The following is a 20,588-nucleotide window of genomic DNA, read 5'->3' as shown; positions in this document are numbered from 1 at the left end:
GAGTTTTTTGTAATGATATTCTGCCATCCTAGTGAAAAAAACTGTATCTCGCATTTTTATCAAAATTGAGATTTTCATATTTTTTAATTCGACGCTTTCACATTTATCTAAGTAATTAAAAAGAAAGTATTTTGAAATTTTAGTATGGAAAAGAACAATCAGCAATTTCTTAAAACCGTATTTACTTATTCAAGAGTATAAAAACCGTATTCATAAAAAAATGCTATAGTAAGCTTCAGTTTTCAGTTCAAAAACGGTTGCTACATAATCGCTATTTCTTTATCCTACAGACGAAGGAGATATTAATGCATTAGCATTAGCAAATAAAAAAAACCAAGTTAGAAGTGTACTAGTATTTTTAATAAATAAAATGCTTATTAAGGGTCGCTAACAATAAAATTTAATAAAACCAATTTTGTAGCATTTAGTCCCAACAGGAATATACCTCAATATAATTAAATGAAATTCAACTCAAGGTGATATTTTTTTTGAAAGGGTTGGGGAGATAAGGTATGTTGGTATTGAAATTGACAAAAATTTTAAATAAGATATTTACATAAGTAGACTCATTGAAAAGTTCAGATGTATCCTTTACCAATTTACGCCGATCGCATACTCATAAGACATTTGTTTCGAACATGTCTGCGACATGTCACTTCAACACTGTTGAACAAAAATGTAGGAAACAAAAATTTGTAGTTTATTAGTATATTTAGTAGTATACATCATGTCGTCGGATGAAGATGTGGCGTTATTATCGGTACTAATATTGCGAAGGCGAAAGAAGAAACATAATCAAAAATATTGGGTTCGTCCATATAGTACAGCTAATCTTCATCGCAGTATATTTAAAAGTTGTACTGGTGAAGAAATGATGGAAGATCAAGCAAAATTTCAATCAGTTTATAGAATGTCACGAGAGACATTTTTAGTACTTTTGGATATAATTGGACCTTCTATCAAGAGCTCAGTTAAAAAATTTCGGGAATCCATTACACCAAAGGAAAAACTAATTATTACAATGAGGTAAGTAACTAAATCAAATTTCATTTTAATTGTGTAAGTATTTATTATGTATTACAAATTTAAATAGTCATAATCGGTATTTGGAGATGTCATAGGTGTGCTTATTTGGCTTGAAGAGTACGCAGTTTGCGCTTTAGAACTGTTTGAAAATGGGTGAAAGTTACTGTTGCTTGAATTATAACAAATCTGTTGAGAATGTGTTGAAAGTGATGGGGTAAAATTATTCGGTGGTGGTTTGTAAAGTATTTCACCAATAACTTGCATTGTTTTATATTTAAATTCGTGTTTTTGGGCGTTCGTCATTCGCTGTAAATCGGGCAGAAGACTTTTAAGAAATAGCAAGTCAGCATCTTCCGGTTTTTCCGATTGGCCTTGGCTTTTCGATGTTAAATAATCATGGCACATTTCTCTAGAGGGTCCACTTTTTTGCGCTTTTTTGCACAATTTTTTATTGCGAGTTAATGCGCTTTCCGTGACTAATAAAGGTTCATTTGTAGAGGATTCTTCGAATGCATCCCTATTTAGATAATTTTTGTCATGTATTTCAGGAGGCTCAATATCCGAAGATTCTTCTTGAGTCGAAATATTATTTGTTTCTTCATTTATATTTTTGGGAGATGCAATGCTACCCTTTTGTTGCCTAGATTTAGTGAACGGCAGGAAAAAGTCCAAATAGTCTGCTAAATATAATTTTTTCTTTGTTTGTGCTGATGATCCAGATGGTGGGTTTTGCCTTTAATGACGGGTATAAGCAGATCTTAAAATTTATTTCTCGTTACATGCAGCTCCTAAAATTAAATTTTGTTTTAGATACTTGGCAACCGCAATGAGTTTCAAGCAGTTATCTTTCTTATTTATGAGAGGAGACTCTACAATTGGACAACTAGTTGAAGAAGTTTGTGACAATATTTGGTCAGGTTTGCAAATGGAATTCATGCCTTTTCCAAGTGAATTGCAATGGATTGAAAAAGCCGAACGCTTTGACGAACTTTGGAATTTACCGAATTGTATTGGTAGTATCGATGGAAAACCTATTAGAATACATTGTCCAGCCAAGACGGGATTCGCCTTTTATAATTATAAAAGTTATTTTTCATTGCAATTATTGGCTATAGCGGATGCAGATAGCAATTTTACTGCAATTGACGTTGGCGACTACGGTAGAAATGGTGATGGGGTATTTAAGAATTCAAGTATTGGACGAAACTTCCAGGCAAACACACTCAATTTTCCACCACCGCAGCCTTTGCCCAAAGAACCACACGAGCCGGCTTTTCCCTATTATTTTGTCGGAGATGCTGCCTTCCCTCTTTGTAAAAAATTATTAAAGCCTTATCCGTTAAGAAATTTAACAAACCCGAAAAGAATCATCAACTATAGATTATCACGAGCTCGTCGAAGTGTAGAATGTGCGTTTGGTATAATGGTGTCAAAATTTAAAATTCTAGAGTAGGTCTCTCTAGAATTTTAAATTTCTATGCTCACCCCAAAAAGTTGATAAGATTGTTAAGGCAATTTGTGTGTTACACAATTTTATAAGAAAAATAGATGGAAAAATGTCAGAGCCAACATTTGAAATGCGTGGGTTACCACATAATAATAATAACACACAAATATTACAAAATTTTCACCCTCAATATCAGCGCGGCACAAATAAGGCGATAATATTGCGAGATAGATTATGTTCATATGTAAATCAGCCCTATGCGGCATTACCTTGGCAGTCAAAATATTGTGTATAATGAATAATATTATAACTGTTCTTCTTCACGTTTTTAAATTAATAATTATGTTTATAACTACAGCGTGTCCTGGTAACTTCTTACCAAATGGGATTTTTTTATTGAGTTAAAAAAAAAACAAAAAATGTTCAGAAAAAATTCTGCTTCGTTCATTGAATTTTTGGGCCTCCCTGTATGCAATAGAAAAACATTTTGCACGAAAATCTTGTTTTTTAACAAAGTAGAACTTTTTCTGAACATTTTTTGTTTTTTACTCAATAATAAAAAAAACCCCATTTGGTAAGATGTTACCAGGACACGCTCTATATTATATGATAAAAGTAAACACTACCTGTTCATTTCTTTCTTTTATTTATTTCTTTTCCAACTTCGCTCCAGGCTTTTTCTTGCACATGCCTATTTAAGTAGTCTTTCATGGTATGGTCATACAAAGCATTGTATTTTTCAACGATTTGTACAAATTTTACATTAAATGTTGGATTATCTTCCATTTTACTTATTTTTATTAAAATTATTGTTAAGTAGCGTGCATTCAGTTGCAGCAGTCGGAAACAAATGACGCTTGAAATTGGAGCAAGCAGTGTCGTATAAAATTCGTTTGCGACAAGTCCTGTCCGCGGCGTATCTGTTTGGTCTACGAATCGTCATAAGAACCGCCGTGTTGGAAATAAAACGACATGTTTGCGACATGTCGCAGACATGTTTGAAACAAATGTCTTATAAGTATGTGATCGACCTTAGACAACTAAAAAAAAGTACCTCAACTTATGTGTATCTTATCTATAAGATATATCTTATATATATATATATCTTATATATAAGTATCTTATCTTATGTGTATCTTATAAAAAAAATTACATTTTTGAAAGACGTCTTAAGTTTGCTGTCTTTACAAACTTGTAGTTTTTAAGTTGTTGGGAAAACACATCCTACGAACATTTAAAAGAATTCAGAAAATATGTTTAAAAACAGTATATGAATAAGCTGAACGAGTGATCAGGTATATAAGAACTCTGAGGTTTTTGACATTCAACGATTATTTACATTTAAAATATTAATAATTAATTATCAACAAAGGTTCTTTTTCAAATCAATTCTCATTATTATGATACCCTACATCAGTTATGAGTAGGTATGTTGATAGAATTTCTGATTTAAAAAAATCCATTTTTTTGGAAGAATTTTTTTTTTTAACTTTCTTGGACATTTTCCAAAAAACCCTGAAATAAGTCTAATCAGTTTAAATGAGGAATAATTGTACAATTTTTTTTACTGTAACTCGTTAGGTTTTGAGTTATGGGCAAGTTAATAATTTTTTTAAGAATAAAAATATTTTTTGTTGTTAACTTGTACATTTTTCAAAAAGTACTAAAATACGTATCTAATCAATTTACATGAGCAATAACTACACATTTTCAACGGTGTAGCTTTCTTGGTTTTTGAGTTATGAATGAGCATGAGCATGTGAATTTCTGAGAAGAAACAATTTTTTTTTTACTTTTGGTACATTTGTTGAAAAAAAGCTAAATTAGGTGTATAATCAATTTAAATGAGCAATAACTGCAAATTTTCAATAGTGTAACTTTCTTGATTCTTGAGTTCTTGCCCATAACTCATGATAGAATTTGTAAGAAAAAAAAAACAATTTTTTTCTCAATTTGTACATTTTTTAAAAAACGTTGAAATAGGTAACCAATCAATTTAAACGAGCAATATTTTTACAAATTTTCCAGTTTCAAGAATTTAACTTTCTTGGTTTTTAAGTTATAAATTTTTGAGAAATAATTAATAAAAAAAATTTACTCAACTTCTTGTACATTTTTCAAAAAACACTGAAATAGGCATCTAATCAATTTAAACGAACAATAATTGTACAAATTTTAAATAAATAATGTAGCTGAAAACAAGAATTTTAAAGTTTGCAACTACACATAGTGAAATATCGGGTTGGTTCTAGGAGCTTGATTTAAAAACTTACCAAATACTCTTAAAGACTGCAGGTTTGTCCGCACGTCTGGTCCGGCTGGGGATAAATGACATAAATAATGAACTTGTTAATGGTATGGATTGAATTGGTAATGGTATTGGCGTGGCCACCCATATCACCGGATGTTAATCAGGTAGACTATTACCGTTGATTAAATATTTGGAAAGATACGCAATCCCGTGTTTTAAAATGTACCCGATCGACTATCGATTGTCGCTCAGTTTCGTTCACCGTGTGGTGCTGCCGCGAATCGGCAAATCTAGGAACGATTTATTTAAGCTGCTTGGACTTGGCTTCTTTGAGTGAGGTTTTCAATTCAACGACGCTGGAATCTTTACGCGGCCGTGTTGGTTATTTTTTTAAGCTTAGAACATTGAAAGGCCTTTCAATGTTCTAAGTTTTTAAGACATCATTGATGCTGCCAACTATGTTTTTATTTTTATTTTTCAGAAACATAGTGGTGTTATTTTAGGTCGTCAAGTGATGAGTAATGTATTTAAGGTTGAAGGCATGTTGAAATTTCTTACAAGTTGATTTTATGAACAAATAAATAATTAATTACTTATCAAAATATGTTTTTGAGACAAAAATTAATTTAAAAAAAATATAAAAAGCTATTTTTTGCAAAATGACCAATAAAGTTAAAAAAATAAAAAAAAATACCAACAACAAACATGATATTTTCTCCATTTTGTGTTCAAGAGTGTCAAGTTTTTAAATAAAAAGCCTGTAAGCACTTAAGTCACTCAAAACTAATATACAAAAAATATGTGGGACAAATCTTAAGATATAAGTAGGTTTCACGTAAAGAACAATGGAAGTAATTCATAAGACTTACTATCTATGGTAATATAACTTCTTAGTCAATAATTGTTTGTAAAAAATAATCGATTTTTTCATAGGATTTAATATCTGAAAAACTGTGCAGCGCAGTGAGATCTGTAAAGTACACCTTTTTTGGATCAAAAATAATTGAAAAATAAATACCTTAACTGAAATTAAAATAAAAGAAAAAAGTTAAAGGGGTTTTGAGTAACGATGTTAATAGCACTCGATAAAATATGGAAAATAAACCACATTTTAAGTTGCGATACAGGCAAATCTTTAATTAACAGTTGTTACAACTACACTTAAAACTATAGAAAGTTAGTAAAAATAAAAACTTTGTTTACCCCACATCACGGTTATACAGGATATCCAAAATAAGGATAAGCAGTATAGATCTTGGAAACGGTAGAAGATACGAGGTGGTATAATTAGAGGAAAGTTGCACAATATAGTTTCCTTTTATTAAATTTAATTTATTTTCATAAGTGTTTTTATAGCATTTCATGCTACTGTTCTTTTAAATATTAATAGTTTCCTTTTATAATAAAATACTTCCTAAATTTTGGAAAAAGCTGAAATTTAGCAAAATCCTTTTAAAGTTATATTCCTCTAAAAATGCAAATACTGTAAGAAGTTAAAATTAGTTCAAGTAATGAATTTATATAGGTAATGAAAAGAATAGGTCCTATTATATTCCCTTAAGGAACGCTGATTTTAATTATTTCCGAAGAACTTAAGTTTTTATTTACTTTAGTGTATTGCTTTATTGAGGATAAATAACTTCCAACAAAATGCCTCTCACTCCATAATCTTCAAGAACATCTAGGAGCTTTTGGTGAGACACTGTGTCGAAAGCCTTATCAAGGTCCATGAAAACCACTATCACCTTTTCATAATCGTCAAGGCGAGGTTTGGCGATCTCTGAGGTAAGCCATTCTAGATCATCAATCCTCTTCCTTCTAAAACTCCAATAATAATATCCTGCTGGTTATTCCGTCCATCCCTGGACTACTATCTGATAATAATGTGATAAAAACATAGGCAAGTTGGGACTTTGGTTTGGGTCTAATCTATGTGGTAGCAAGGGCACTTTTATTTCTTTTTCTAGTTCTGTACTGACATCTACAAAGTATTTGTTGCAAATGTTTGCCATCACCAGAGGATCGTTAAAAGGTTGGCCTTGTTCATCAATGGGTTGCTTTTTTGTCCTTGCCTCCACCGGTTATATTATTTATGATTTTATATACTTTTTCATCATATGATTCTTGTGATTTATTTCATTTTTGTAAAATAAATACTTCGTTATGCTTATTAGTGTATTTAAATGATTTCCATAAGGTTTGTAAGTGTTATGTAATTCACGATCGTGAGGTTTTTGTAGGTTCTTCTGCAGTCTATCTTTGGGTTTAATTGAGGCAATCAATACTCTTGTTATCCATTCCTTTACACTCGTTTTAGTGTTTTTAAACACTTCTATTCTGTCAGATGCCTTCATAATTTTTTGAAGTTTCTTAACGAAAATAATTGTAGCGTCTTCAGAGTCCTAAATTATTGTAACCTCCAGTCATAGTTTATGAAAGTTAGTTATATTTTTTAAATCAAATTAGATCAGAAAGTGGCTAACTAAAAGATAAATTCTTATTGATATTACGATTTCCGAAACTTCTTTTTTTTTAACTAATTAATTAAACGACACTGCTCTGTAAAGACTAAAGTATCTAAAAGAAAAATTTTAATAAAATAGCTTGTAATAATAGGTTAAATTGAATTAAATATTTATAACAACATATTTGCTGAAAATTCTATAATAAATGAACCTTTCTATTTAGTGAGAAAAAAATTAATTATATATAAACCTTTCCAAGATACCAAATTTCCGTGCAATATTTCTTCTTAGTAGTTTTGTTTCGCATGTTCTTACGTGAATATCATTTTTTAGAAATTTATTTTCGCATATCCATTATTTTTTAGCTGTGTGTTCTCCATCAAAAAAATATCCCTATTTCCACGGTTTTTAATCCACTCAAACGGTATTTGATTTAGAGATTATTATTGAACCTGAGATTTAAACCTTACATTAAAAACTTACATTATTGTTTTTGTCCCTTTTTATTATACAGTCCTTTATAAACAATACTTATTTTGATTTGTTGCCAGCATAACTGTGTATATTATGCAAGAGAAGAATTATAACTACACTACTAAAGAAAATAAATTAAAGTTTATCACGCAAAATGTCCACAAAAAAATCAAATAATCTTTCGAAGTAGACCTGTTGAAAACATTAATAATATCAGCTCAAAGCGCCCGAGTTTCCAGGTTGGATGATGCAAAGCAGGCAGACAATGACTGTGCCACGCGCCTTTGGCAAAATTCTCGGGTTCACTTCGACCGAAGCGACGGTGTCGCCATCCCATTGTAGTGCACATTTTCGTCCATAAGGTTGCGCATCTTCTCAAATATTCAATCAACGCTATTACATATGCGGTTCTATTACTGATAAAGTTTACGCAAATTCTATATTTACAAGAGAAGATTTAATTCTAAGGATTCAGCAAGCCTGCAATGAGATACAGCAAACCCCTAATAAAGTGTCAGCAGCAATACATGCGTTTGTTAGAAGATTTCAAAAATGTATTAAAATAGTTGTACTATATTTTGATAAATTGTAATTTTACGTTTTATTTTCTTTTATTTTGTTGTTATTCCTGAACGTCACTAGTTTTAATAAATTTTTATTCTGGTTTTTCTTTAATATTTTTTTGGAGTCAGTATGTATTTTAATTTTTTTTGTGGCAAACAGCAAGTCAAATAAAAAAACTTAAAGGCGATTTTTATTGCAAACTTCATAAAAGGATTCTAAAATATTTTTTAATACTAACAACCAGTGGTGCACCATTTTTTATTAAAACTGTGCAAATATGTTACCGTACGCGCGCTACTGGTTGAAGTAAAATAATATTTTTTTCATAAAAAGAAGCCTCTTTGCCACTTTTACAAATGTACCAAATTTCAATTTCATATTTAAAGTAGTTTTAAAAATATAATAAAATTTAAATATTTTAATTGAAACTTAGATCCCTGTATCTTTGTAACAAAGCAATTTTCGAATAAAGTTTACATTGCAAACTGATATTATTTTGAGATTTTATATCTGTCATTGAAATTTCCGCTTTCGAAACTGGACCACTCTGTATATGATACAAATTGGAAATCGGTTTAAATTGCCCTATATGCCCTTATAAGGCAACTAAATATTTTATTTTTACTATTTTAATAGGCGATCAAGACAACTAATATGATCTTAACAAAGGTAAATACTACCAATACGAAGAAAGGAGAAGCAAGAACAAGAAAAAAATACGTAGTAGATAAAAGTAAAAGAAATGCATCTCTTAATGATAAAAAAGGGAGAAATACTCTGTAAAAAAATGTTGTGGTTGGCAATCAATGGAATTGTTCAAGTAATATTGGCGAACCATTTCCTTTAAAAATTAATAAAAGTTACTGTTCATTTAACAGAGCAAAAAGGTTTTCGAAATCACTACGTTGAAATAACTAAAAGGAAAAGTATTATAAACGTCGAAAACAGTCGCGAAAAAAGATATTTTTATGTCCGAAGATGATAAATGGGTAGAAAGTTGTAAGTCCTTTTTTTGGCAACTCAAGGATATATTGGCAATAACGACACAATTTTTCAAATTGATGTTCTTAATAAGCTTATCAAGATATAGCTCTATATCTTAATAAGAGTATAGAGGCGGATTGCAACCTTATTAAAAAGGGTGAATACTTTATATAAGCATATCTCACTACAGAGGAGAACATGCGCCAATAAATAACTTATATTTGACCAGTGACACAACAGATAACAGTTATTCTAGTATATTTTCTAATTTTAAAACATATCCTAATATGAAATTATCATATGAACTTTTTAGAATGGTAATTTATTTATTTATTTATTAACGAGATCCACCAATTTTACAAAAATAAAATAATACAAAAAATACTAATATTAATACAACTTAAGCTAGATAATATTGAGACATATATCAATGTTACAAATGAATTTAAAGAAACATGTTAAAGTCACGAATCACTAATTAATTTAAGAGAACTCCTAAAACTGCTAAAAGAAACGGGCCAGTCAAGACTATACCTATGGAAAGAACGTTGCATTTTAGTTATAGGATTGTGCTGTACATAAGAACTACTATCAAAATCTACATAGAAGAGTTTTTTAAGTGTAGTCAATTTTTGCACCCGAAAACTTAGCCTATTTAAAAGATAATCATAATCAGCCATGCTAGATATTAATTTTAAAATAAGACACAAGTCTGAATTATTACGCCTTAACTCAAGTGGGTCCAAAGAGAGAACTGACATAACCGACTTGTAATCAGTATGACCATTAGCTAATGAAACCTTAAGTTTAAAAGAACAATTTCTTAAGAATTTATTTTGGACTTTCTCAATATTTTCACTATGCGATTTATAAAATGAAGGCCACACGGAACATTTAAATCTTAATCATTAAGGTTGCACCATTCACAGGCGATCCCTGAGGAACGCCAGATGGCACAGAAAAGCTGCTAGATAAGAAGTTATTAAGCCGTATACATTGCGATCTACCCAGTAGATAGTCCCTTAGCCAACAAATAACATTTGATCCAAAACCCAAAGCCTTAACTCTGTCGAACGCCTTCAAAAAATCCTTATAAACAGCATCAACTTCTTCAAAATCTTTTGAACCCTTACCAAAAGCATTAAACAGATAATCTTCATAACATATTAAGTTAGTAACAGTGGAACGACCTTTTTTAAACCATGTTGATTGTTAATAATAAGGATTTTACAATGCCATGTCAATTGCTTGGTTATAAGTGCATCCAAAAGTTTGGTTGCAAGGCAAGGTTGAATGTATACAAACTCCCCGATAATTACTGACATCACTAGTATTACCAGACTTAAATATCGGCGTAATATACGAATTCTTCCAAAAAAAAGGAAATACTCCCGTCTTACTCTATAAAGGCAGATTGAATAAAGTGTAAATAGGCTTCGACAGAGTACATACGCGTTCACCAAGTAGCAAGCTGGGTATGCCATCCGGTCTCGCAGAAGTCTTGCGCTGTAAGCCAAGAATCTCGTCAAAACCCTCTACAAATTTGGTATCGAATTGATCTACAAGCCCTGTCATGTAATATGCACGTACTGGAAATGCTGAGAATTAACTGTATAATCTTATATTTATAATTCTATAATCTTAAATTAACTGTATCACCACCCATCACTAGTTTCATCATTCAAAAACATGTTTAAGAATAATATTTTACTTTTTAACATTGGTTACATGTTTCTAGAATAACCTAGGATTTAACAATAGATTATTCTCGCTGACCGCTTAACACACTGCATGACTGCCAAAGCCCAGAAAAAAACAAGTAATCACTTTGCAATTGAGACCCCTTAAACTTCTTATGAGCAACTTTCTTACATAAAACTAAGCTTCTTAACTCTCTTGAAAAACATATACTGGTAGCTTGAGTATTATAGGACTTAATAGGCACAAAATAGCTGATTCCTTCATACAAAAGGTCATAAAACTTATTTAGGGAAATATTTATATCAGAAGTGTGTTCATAAAGAACTAGTCGATAGATGCAAGGAAGTTATTTAACAATACAAATTAATTAAAAAGATAAATATATCACTTACTAAGTTGGGCCACGAGGAATCTGAAAAATGAGAATAATTTTTCTTGCATGATTCTAGCCACAATAAAGAAAACTCATCTCAAAATACTTGTTGCTCTAATTGTTTTACGAGGCTAGAACACATAAAAAAGTTGAGTCAACCAGGTAGGAACATTGTATTTGTAAATTAAAAACAAATAATAAATATGACATATTATATTAGACTGATAGGCAAAAAGTCATTATGCTTCCTATAAAAAGTATGTTTAAGCAAGTTGTATTTACGCCTTGTATTATAGTTTTTAAACCAATCATTTGTTCCTCTTGGCAGTAAAAAAAGACATTATTAGTTGCTTCAACGTATTTATAACAAATTACGCAGGAGATTTTTCAATTATTTCAATTCAATTGTCTTTGGATTGTTGGTGTACATTTATTTTCAGCTTCCTACAGTTGCTACGCCCGAAGCTGAGCCCAGAAGTTCAACTGTTATGTTGGCTGTGTGGCATTTTGCATCATCCTATTGATATCAAATATCGTCCACGCTATCCTCTTCAATTTTTGAAAACAAAAATTCCTTGAGCATGACTCCTTAACGCGGCCATTGATGGTAATAGCGACTCCTTGTCTCCAAACAGTGACTAGTTGTGGAAGAATTGTCTTTTCGATGGGCACGTGTGAATTTTCTGGGCGCCAAAATCGACTTCGGTTTATTTTTTTTGGATATTTTGGTTTCATTATTTAAAAATATTTATTTATACATATAACCTAACTGCTGTAAAGCTTTCAAAAATACACAAACTCGAAACCTACATTTTAGTCTTTTTCACAAGGACGGCAGTACTGACTTATTTAAGAAATTATGCTTTGGCATACATAGCACATTTATTGCGCAGTCCTGAAATTTAAAAAATAAAAATGCTAGTAAACTTTATTTTATTTTAAAACTGATTTCTCTTACAACTTGTTTTTCCCTTATGCTCTTAAAACTATGACAAAACTTACGGATTCACTCCTCTAAAATCTCATCCACTACGTCTTCCTCACTCTCTATACTGGGACCCCTGGGTGCCTCGGGAATAAAAGCGCTTAGAGGCACTCCCAGGCCTTTGCAAAGTGCTTCCAGCACCTCCCTCCCAATGTAGTAAGTCAAAGGGATTTTCAGACCCTCATTTGCCATGAACTGCTTTAATTCTGCTATAAGGGACTTAGCTTCGGTGTAATCACCTTGTTTTGTACAGTTTTGGACCATTAAGGCGTAAATGTCCCCCCGGCGAACTGAAGAGTCCAAGTCTGGACCGCCTAGCATTAGGAGTTGTTTGCATTGGGTCATACCTTAAAAGTTAATTTGAATAGTTGACTTTGAAATGTGGTACATTTTTAAGAGCTTTTTAAGATAACTTAATCACTAAACCTCGTCTAGTGACTAGGTTATCTTTGTGAATGCATGAACCGACCAATGGTTTTTTAATACCTATAAAATCGTATTTAATACCGCTCGCTTAATCTCTTTCGATGTAAAAAAAATATTTTCAAGCATTCCAAGAATATAGATTGTCTATTGCTTGTAAAAGGCTTTTAAAGAATACATTTCCAACTTTAATCCTGAAAGACTTATTTACGTTACCTGATCTAATGTTAGAGCAAAATTTCTTTCACTTTAATAATTTAAATTTTTAAGCAGGGAGACGGATTGGCAATGGGGTTTTGCTTGTCTTCTTTCTTAAGCGAAGTTCTTATGGGTAACTTCGGACCAAAAATCCTTAATAATCATTTTAATACGAACCTGATGTTTTACAAAAGGTATCTGGATGATATTTGTATTATTTGGAATGGAGACGATAACAAATTGTCAGATTTTGTGAAAACTTGTCAACTCTCCACAATAAAATTAAGTTTACGCTTGAACTGAAAAATAACGATTCCTTACCTTTTCTAGACCTCTTATAATAAAGAAAAAATAAGAAAATTGAGTTTGAAATATACAGAAAGGGCTGTTCTTCTTTTATAAAGTAATACAATTCAATTCCGATACTCCACATAGCTAAAATTTGCTAGCTTTAAAAACCTATGAGAATCATAAATAAAATCTAGGTATCGATTCGTAAACCAGTGCAAGTTATTTTTGAATTTGGGCAACATTTTATTGCAGCTAGCAAAAATCTTTACACCTTTCCACAGCATTGGTACCTTCTCAATAACAAATACCTTAAAGAAGCACTTACTAAAATTAAAGATAAAGTGATACACTTTCGCGTCATCCTTCATCCAGTTCAAGTCCTCGTATCCCTTTCCCAGAGCCTTTCCTACCCCCAATCAGGCCGGATGATGCCGGACGCATCGTGGGGGAGGCGACAACGTACAAAAGCATAAATTTACCATTGTGAAAGTCTTAATTAATTATTGTGATATCTTCGATTCGGGAAAAAGGGTACATACCCGACGGGTTTTCCCGAATCATCCGAATGAGCTGGCTAATTATTAACCCAAAACAAGCAAGCAAGATAAAGTGAGCTCTTTTAGTCCGGGAGACGGCCGCAAAATTTTGGTTACATTGCATACTGATATAAAATGTTAGTAATCTAGTCGATTCTTATTTATTTAGTATTTTATGCTAATTGAAAAACTTACAGGGGTTAAATGTTAACCGCGGCAAATAATTGAAAATTGGTTGTACCAGGATACATCGCGTACCGGAATAATATTACCTGAGCATGAAAATAAAAGATCTGAATCTTTCACCAACCCTCGGCATGCCATTCCTTAAGGGATGCATTTAAACTTAGCAAGTCTTAAAGCAATTTAAGACTTGCCAGTGATAAATAAAACCAGTGAGAAACTTGCCACGGTTTTATCAGTCCGTCTAACGCGCACTGTGAACTAAGAGAGAAAGCGCAGCACACACGCGCTTTGTTCCTTGTTCCCTCGCGAGGAGCAAGGAGGATAAACATCTGAGACATCGCCCGTTCTCTTTGTTGCTCCCAGTAAGCAATCAGCATTATGCTCAAAATTAGTGTAAAAGCGTGTTCTTATTATTTAATTTTTTTAATAACCAGATTCCATATATTTAAATCAATAAACTGGCTGAACCTGCGAACTTCGTCCGCCCTAGAGACAATAAATAAGCAGATTTTTAATTTAATTCCTTAATGAAGTTAATTTTTTTATATCAAGTATTTCAATGATTCTTGAATAGGTTGCACTCTTCAGTTAAACACTTTGTGGTACACGACATTTTTTGTTTTATCATCAGGCGCAAGTACAAACAAGGCAGATGGTCCTCAGCCCGTGAACATGCCACATATAATTGACCATCTGAAAATCACTGATTTTCCAGATTTAGACCACAAGCTTTCAAGGATTGGTTGAGGAGGTTTAGGAACTGTTGCAAAGTTTTAATGGGTTTATGTTTCGAAGTATGATTATTATGGTACGGTGGTAACCCAGGCACATGCAAGAAGTTTAAAAATTCAATTGCATAGTTGGTGACTTTACCTTTATTTGTTACACAGTCAATGGATTTGAATTAATGCATTGTTCGAATAATATCATTATAACTTTTGTATTTCAGATCATGTACATCTTTATTGATGCCTAATCCAATCCTAATGATGTTTGGGAATACTTTGTTGATATGTTCGTATTTCTATGAGACAAAGTTACAGAAATTCTAAGAAAATTAAATCAATCCGCTTCATTCGTCGACAGGCACATAACTATTACCGATAGTCAGCAATTGCTCAGAGAAATCTTCAGCAAATGTATCTCTCATGCTTGTTGTCAGCTAAAGTTTCTTCACATAGCGCCATAGATTCGGTGATTTGAGACAAACGTTTATTTCGTCGGCAGCAGTTGACCTTGGAATTCTTGGCAGTGTTTGGCGGAAATTGCCAGACACTAAAATCATTGCGCCTCCAACAAAGCTCGAGTCATTGCGTATATCTTTCAATGTTCGGTTAAGTGCTTCTAATGGACGTTTATGTGCCATTGTGCATTCGTCCCAGATGATGATTTTCGATGCTGATAAAACTTCCGCCATTGCGATTTTTTTTCAAATATTAAACTTCAAGCTCAATGGTGGATCTCGCACGAACGGTGGCTAAAACTAATGACATGAGGAATGTTTGACCAGTTCCACCAGGGGCATCCAAGAAATAAAAACCACCATTTCCATCATCAATTGCTTTCGGTAATACATCATAAACTTCCTTTCACGGGGATTCAACAGTGGTACATTCGTTCGAGCTACTAAATTCCTAGTGATCATATTCACGTTCCCGTTCCAACTCTCAATTAAATGCATCATTAATATCACGATTTGGCGCTGGCATTTCTAACATGACTATTAAACTACCGCACATAAGGTAACACATGTCTTCAATCAAAAGTAAAGCCCGATTATGCATCTCAAGATCGTGATTTCTTGAAACTGATACGAATTTGATGTAAAGTATCTTCAGACATAATATTATCCTTGTATTTATGCCACAGGTTATATGGGTGACTCAAATGACGTTGATGATATATTTTATTGAATGATAAATTCAATAAAAATGAAATAAACCGTTTCTGAAAAAAATGCCCAAACCTGTCGATTTTAATATTTGGCTTAAGGTTTTTCTACGTGGAAATTAATATACAGGGGCAACTCAAAAAAGATATGATGTCATCAATATGTTTTTTAAAGGGAGCCATTTTTTAATGCAGTTTAATATCCTTGTATTTTAATCAGGAAGAACGCATTTTTTTACAAAGGATATGGTACAAATGAATAGTGGTTACATAAGCAATTTTTGAACGAAAAATGATAAAATTAAAGAAATACCTATATAAATTAAATGTTGCTATTTTGGTATTTTAGTTGTTGTCGTTGTTGTTGTTAGTGTCAAAAAGTAAATGTATTTTGGTGCAACTATTTGAATTATTTTTACATTTGCAAGTGGTATTTATTCTTTTTAAGAGGCGAAAGCAGTGTCATCCTGCGTTTTATTAGTAACTACACTTTATTATCTACTGTTATTGTATGAAATGTGCGAAAATTAAACGAACGTGAAAGAATCGAAATCCTATGCATGATTGGTTTCGGAAATATGTCGCGTACTTAAGAGGAGGTGGTTCAGTTGTTTAATACAACTCATCCTAATCGGTCCCCTATTAGCCAAAACATGGTAAACAGAGTTGAACCAAAGTTTCGTAAATTTGGGTATGTTCGGGATGCTCAAAAAGCTGGTCGGGGTTCAATAACGAAGAAGAAGATGAGCCTAACATTCTATTAATGGTTCAAGATACTACCAAAGCCACAATCACAGGCACGGCTTCTAATGTTAATTTATCGCGATCTACTGTGTATAAAGTATTGAAAAAAGCAAAGTTCCACTCTTATAAAATATTCTTACTTCAAGAGCTATCGGAAGATGATTTTGATCGCCGAAATGAATTTTGTGAGTAAATGCAGCAATTATGTAATGATAACAGTAATTTTGTAAGACGGATAATATTTTCTGACGAAGCAACGTTTACTCTAAATGGCCATGTAAAGAGACAGAATTGTTGATACTGGGAGACTGAAACCCCTCATTGGTTCACAAATTGTTATACACAACACGCTCACTCAATGTGTGATTCGGTATTGTAGAAGGAAGAGTTTTAGGACCTTACTGTTTTGATGACACTCGTAAGCGATATTTGACCTTTCTTCAAAATGATCTTATCTCCGCTCTGATAAGTTCGTATCCGGATTAGGAAGAACCCGACATGCACAAATGTGATTTTTTTTTCAGCAAGATGGTGCCCCGCCAGACTATGCTTTACCCGTTCGCAATTATCTAGATGAAGTTTTTCCAAATCGTTGGATAAGTAGACGAGGGTTCATTGAATGGTCACCCAGATCGCCAGATTTAACTCCCCTCGAATACTTTTAATGGGGATACTTAAAAAGTAAAGTGTATGTCACTAAACCAGCGAGTTTAAAAGAACAAAACGCTGGGAAATTAGAAATATTACTGTTACATGTCATTGACAACGTTGAAAAATAATTTTTAAACCGCCTTCGTTAATGTCAGGTTGTTAACGGTGCTCAATTCGAACATTATTATATTATTATAATTTTATTATCATTATATTATTATAATTTTTCGTTCAAAATTGCTTATGTAACCACAATTCAAATCCTTTGTAAAGAAATGCGTTCTTTTTGATTCAGCATTAAAAAATGGTGGTTTCCATTTAAAAAACATATTGATGACGTCATATATTTTTTTGAGTCCCCGGTATATTTAATTTCCACGTAGAAAAATCCTAAACCAAGTATTAAAATCGACGGGTTCGGGCATTTTTTTCAGAAAGGGTCCATTTCATTTTTATTCAATTTATTCGCTACTTTACGGATGCACAGTATATAGATTACCTTGGTCAGATAATGTATTAAAACCTCTCCGTATAATATAGTTTCTTTAATCCAACTAGCCCCTTTTCTTTACTAGTCATAATAAATACTTCAAGATGTATTTCAACCTGTTTCCTTCCTAGTGCTCAAGAAATATACTATTTTTTATATCAACAAATTTGTTTTCCACTGCTTAAAGGATTATTAGGAATTATATATACCATATACAACGTTCCCGAAATAAGGAGGACCAGTACAGGAATCTCCGTAACCATGAGAGATAAAATATTGGTTAAATAGAAAGAATTTAGCGGCTTTGGGTGCTTAATAACAAACCACTTTAAAATCTAAAAAATTCCGAGTAGTTCCGGTTTCGATATCAGATGTTAAAAGTGCTTTTAATTCCGAATTTAACGGTGTATGACACGTTGTGGTTTAGTCATGTTTTAGAGATTTTTTGAGCATTTTTAACTATCTTCCGATGCCCCTGAAGACAGTAGCTTTTGGAAATAAAATGGTCGCCATAGCTGCATGTTTTTTCATATTTTCGTGCTTACTTGAATATGTTTAGAATAATAATATTATTGAAAAGTCAATCTATAAAATATAATAAATTAATTCAACAACAAACAATAACATAAGTACAAACAATAACAATAAATAACCAATAAAAATAAAGTTAATAAAAAGTAAAAAATAAAAGAAAAATCTTCGGTAGTAGATGTTTAAAAAGATGATCTTTATTTTCTAAGCATAAAGAGCATCTCCTTATCGTGGATTCCAACACATTATTGAGCATCATTGGTATTATATCGACGCCGTCACGACAAAAAGGTGTAAGTGCCAAAAAATCAAAATTGAAATTTTAACTGAAACGAATTCCTCTTTAAACGACTCATCTTTTGGTGTATTGAACGCCAGCGACAAAAAATTATATTCGCTCTAATTTGACCCTAAAGATTTGTAAGCGCCACTTTATGCCGATTTTCCATTAGTGATCGTTTAACTCCCACGGTGAAAGGTGCTCTTACGCCCGATGCAAATTTTGTACCATGGTAAGTATAAATAATTAGTATTTATGGGTTATTTGGACTGGATTTAACTTTATAAGGTAAATTGTCATATTGAAATGAACATTTGTTTTTAATATAGGTAAAAAAGCCCTTAATTGTGTTTTTGGCGGTTACGCGTTTTGAAACTACAATTTTAAAAGGCTTAACCGCCATTCTCCCATAAGCAAGTAACACAAAGTTTAGATTAGTCTATCTGCTACAAAAGTTAAACTTCCATTGTAAATTATTGCTTATTTTAATTAATGCAATATTAATTTTAATAATTAATAATTAGCGCTAATGATGTGCTACAAATAGGTACATAATTTAACTTTAAAATTAAGTGAGGATGTGTCGCTTACGCCTTAAGAAACCAAAATGTAAAATCATTAAATTTAGTAATAAAAAAATAATAGTACTATTGTGTATAATAATTATCATTAGTTATAATTTAAAGTATTAAAAAATATACTTAATTTAAATAATAAACTGTTATGATTGTTTTAAAAACAAAGTAGCTATAAAAAATAAATAATATTTATTTAGTTACACTTGTGTCATAAAAGATTTTTTTAAAGAATTTTATACAGTATAGTTTTTTGTGTTATTTAACAAAAAAATAATAATAATAACCCCCCTATGTTATAATAATAAGTATTTTTTTTCAGATGTCTCGAAGTCGAAAAATGGTTAAAATGGCGCAAGAACAAGTAGTAATTGCACCAGAATCACCAAATAAGGCTTTAGATGATACAAGAACCAATATTATCATATTTAATGAAGCTTTGCAAAATGACATTCTCTTTGGGGAACAAGGAGAAGGTCCTGTAAATGTTGTTAACTATTATCTTAGGTGACCAAGATATTTCTTTTACTTCGTTACAATGTATTTCCGATAAGACTGAAAAATGTGAGACTGATGTTTTACTTGAAACTGACGAAACTCTGACTAAAACTTGTAGTAGTGTAAGATCACGTTTAGTAGACTATTCAGACTCAAACGATGAAGATGCGTTGTATCCAGAGCAATTTAGTGACAAAATACCGAAAGATGAAAATAATCAAGAAAACAAAAAGGATGCAGCAGGACCATCAACCGAAAACAACAGTCCTTGTGACTCTGTCGTTTTATCTTCTACTAGCGTGTCTTTTTCTGATAACAGTAACCAATCTTGTTCCGAATCTCTAGCAACAATTATTTAATAGGAAGGAAGAAAAAAAAGGCAGAAAGTAAGTGCCTTAGAAACAAAAGACTGCGAAATTCAGGTTTATCTCATTTAAATTATAAAAATGAAACAATAAAGGCCAAGTCTATTTTACCAAATCCCTGTTTGAATAAGAAATGTGTAAACAACTGCAACGCTTTTACGGAGGAGGAGAGATTAGAACTTTTCTCGCTCTTTTGAATAGATGTGTTAATGTAGTACCAATAAAATGCAAGAGGACTAAAAAGGAATCGTCAAGGAGGGGCCTTACATACCAATATTATTTCATGAAGGAAGGGATGCAAGTTCGAGTTTGTCAACAGTTTGTAATTAACACTTTAAACATTACACAAAAAATAATTAGAAACTCCATTCAAGGAAAACTAAAAGAAAACCATAGAGGAAAACATACGCCCAAGCACAAAATGAATGAAGATCAAATAAATGAGTTCGACAATTTTATAAAAAGTCTGCTGAGAGTACCCTCATATTATTGCCGTGCCTCAAGTAATAGGTTGTATCTTTCAAGCGAAATTAGAAATGTACAAAATCTGTTTAGAATGTACGAATCGGTAGTAAAGAGTCATGGAAATAAACCGATTAAACTCTCAGCGTTTAGAAAAAATTTTAAAGAAAAATATAATATTGGAATACACAGACCTAA

The 20,588-nt window shown here is 31.9% G+C and overlaps 2 protein-coding genes across 3 annotated transcripts in view; one reads left to right on the top strand and one right to left on the bottom strand.

The window, feature by feature from the left end:
* The first annotated feature begins 632 nt into the window (after nucleotides 1-632).
* On the top strand, nucleotides 633-3,258 carry LOC126737354 (uncharacterized). The gene is made up of 2 exons (XM_050442225.1): nucleotides 633-1,026; nucleotides 1,837-3,258. Exons 1-2 carry the CDS (start codon nucleotides 728-730, stop codon nucleotides 2,477-2,479), a joined length of 942 nt encoding a protein of 313 aa, XP_050298182.1. The 5' UTR covers nucleotides 633-727; the 3' UTR covers nucleotides 2,480-3,258.
* An 8,224-nt stretch (nucleotides 3,259-11,482) lies between these two features.
* Nucleotides 11,483-20,588, bottom strand: part of LOC126737347 (intraflagellar transport protein 140 homolog) — a 79,390-nt gene continuing 70,284 nt past the window's right edge. For both annotated transcript variants that reach the window (XM_050442207.1, XM_050442208.1), the window contains 2 exons: nucleotides 12,288-12,617; nucleotides 11,483-12,180 (listed from right to left, as the gene is read on the bottom strand). In XM_050442207.1, coding sequence (XP_050298164.1) covers nucleotides 12,292-12,617 — 326 coding nt within the window. In that variant the 3' untranslated portion in view covers nucleotides 11,483-12,180; nucleotides 12,288-12,291. The remainder of the gene's footprint in view (nucleotides 12,181-12,287; nucleotides 12,618-20,588) is intronic.

Source organism: Anthonomus grandis, chromosome 6 (assembly GCF_022605725.1).
Source record: "Anthonomus grandis grandis chromosome 6, icAntGran1.3, whole genome shotgun sequence".
Classification (NCBI taxonomy): Eukaryota; Metazoa; Arthropoda; class Insecta; order Coleoptera; family Curculionidae; genus Anthonomus; species Anthonomus grandis.
This window is presented reverse-complemented; position numbering and strand designations above follow the sequence as displayed.

Excerpts from the sequence above, each read along its gene's own strand:
- LOC126737354 (XM_050442225.1), top strand. The coding sequence starts at position 728 with ATGTCGTCGGATGAAGATGTGGCGTTATTATCGGTACTAATATTGCGA. Across the intron at positions 1,027-1,836 it reads AAACTAATTATTACAATGAG|ATACTTGGCAACCGCAATGA; the intron begins GTAAGTAACTAA and ends ATTTTGTTTTAG.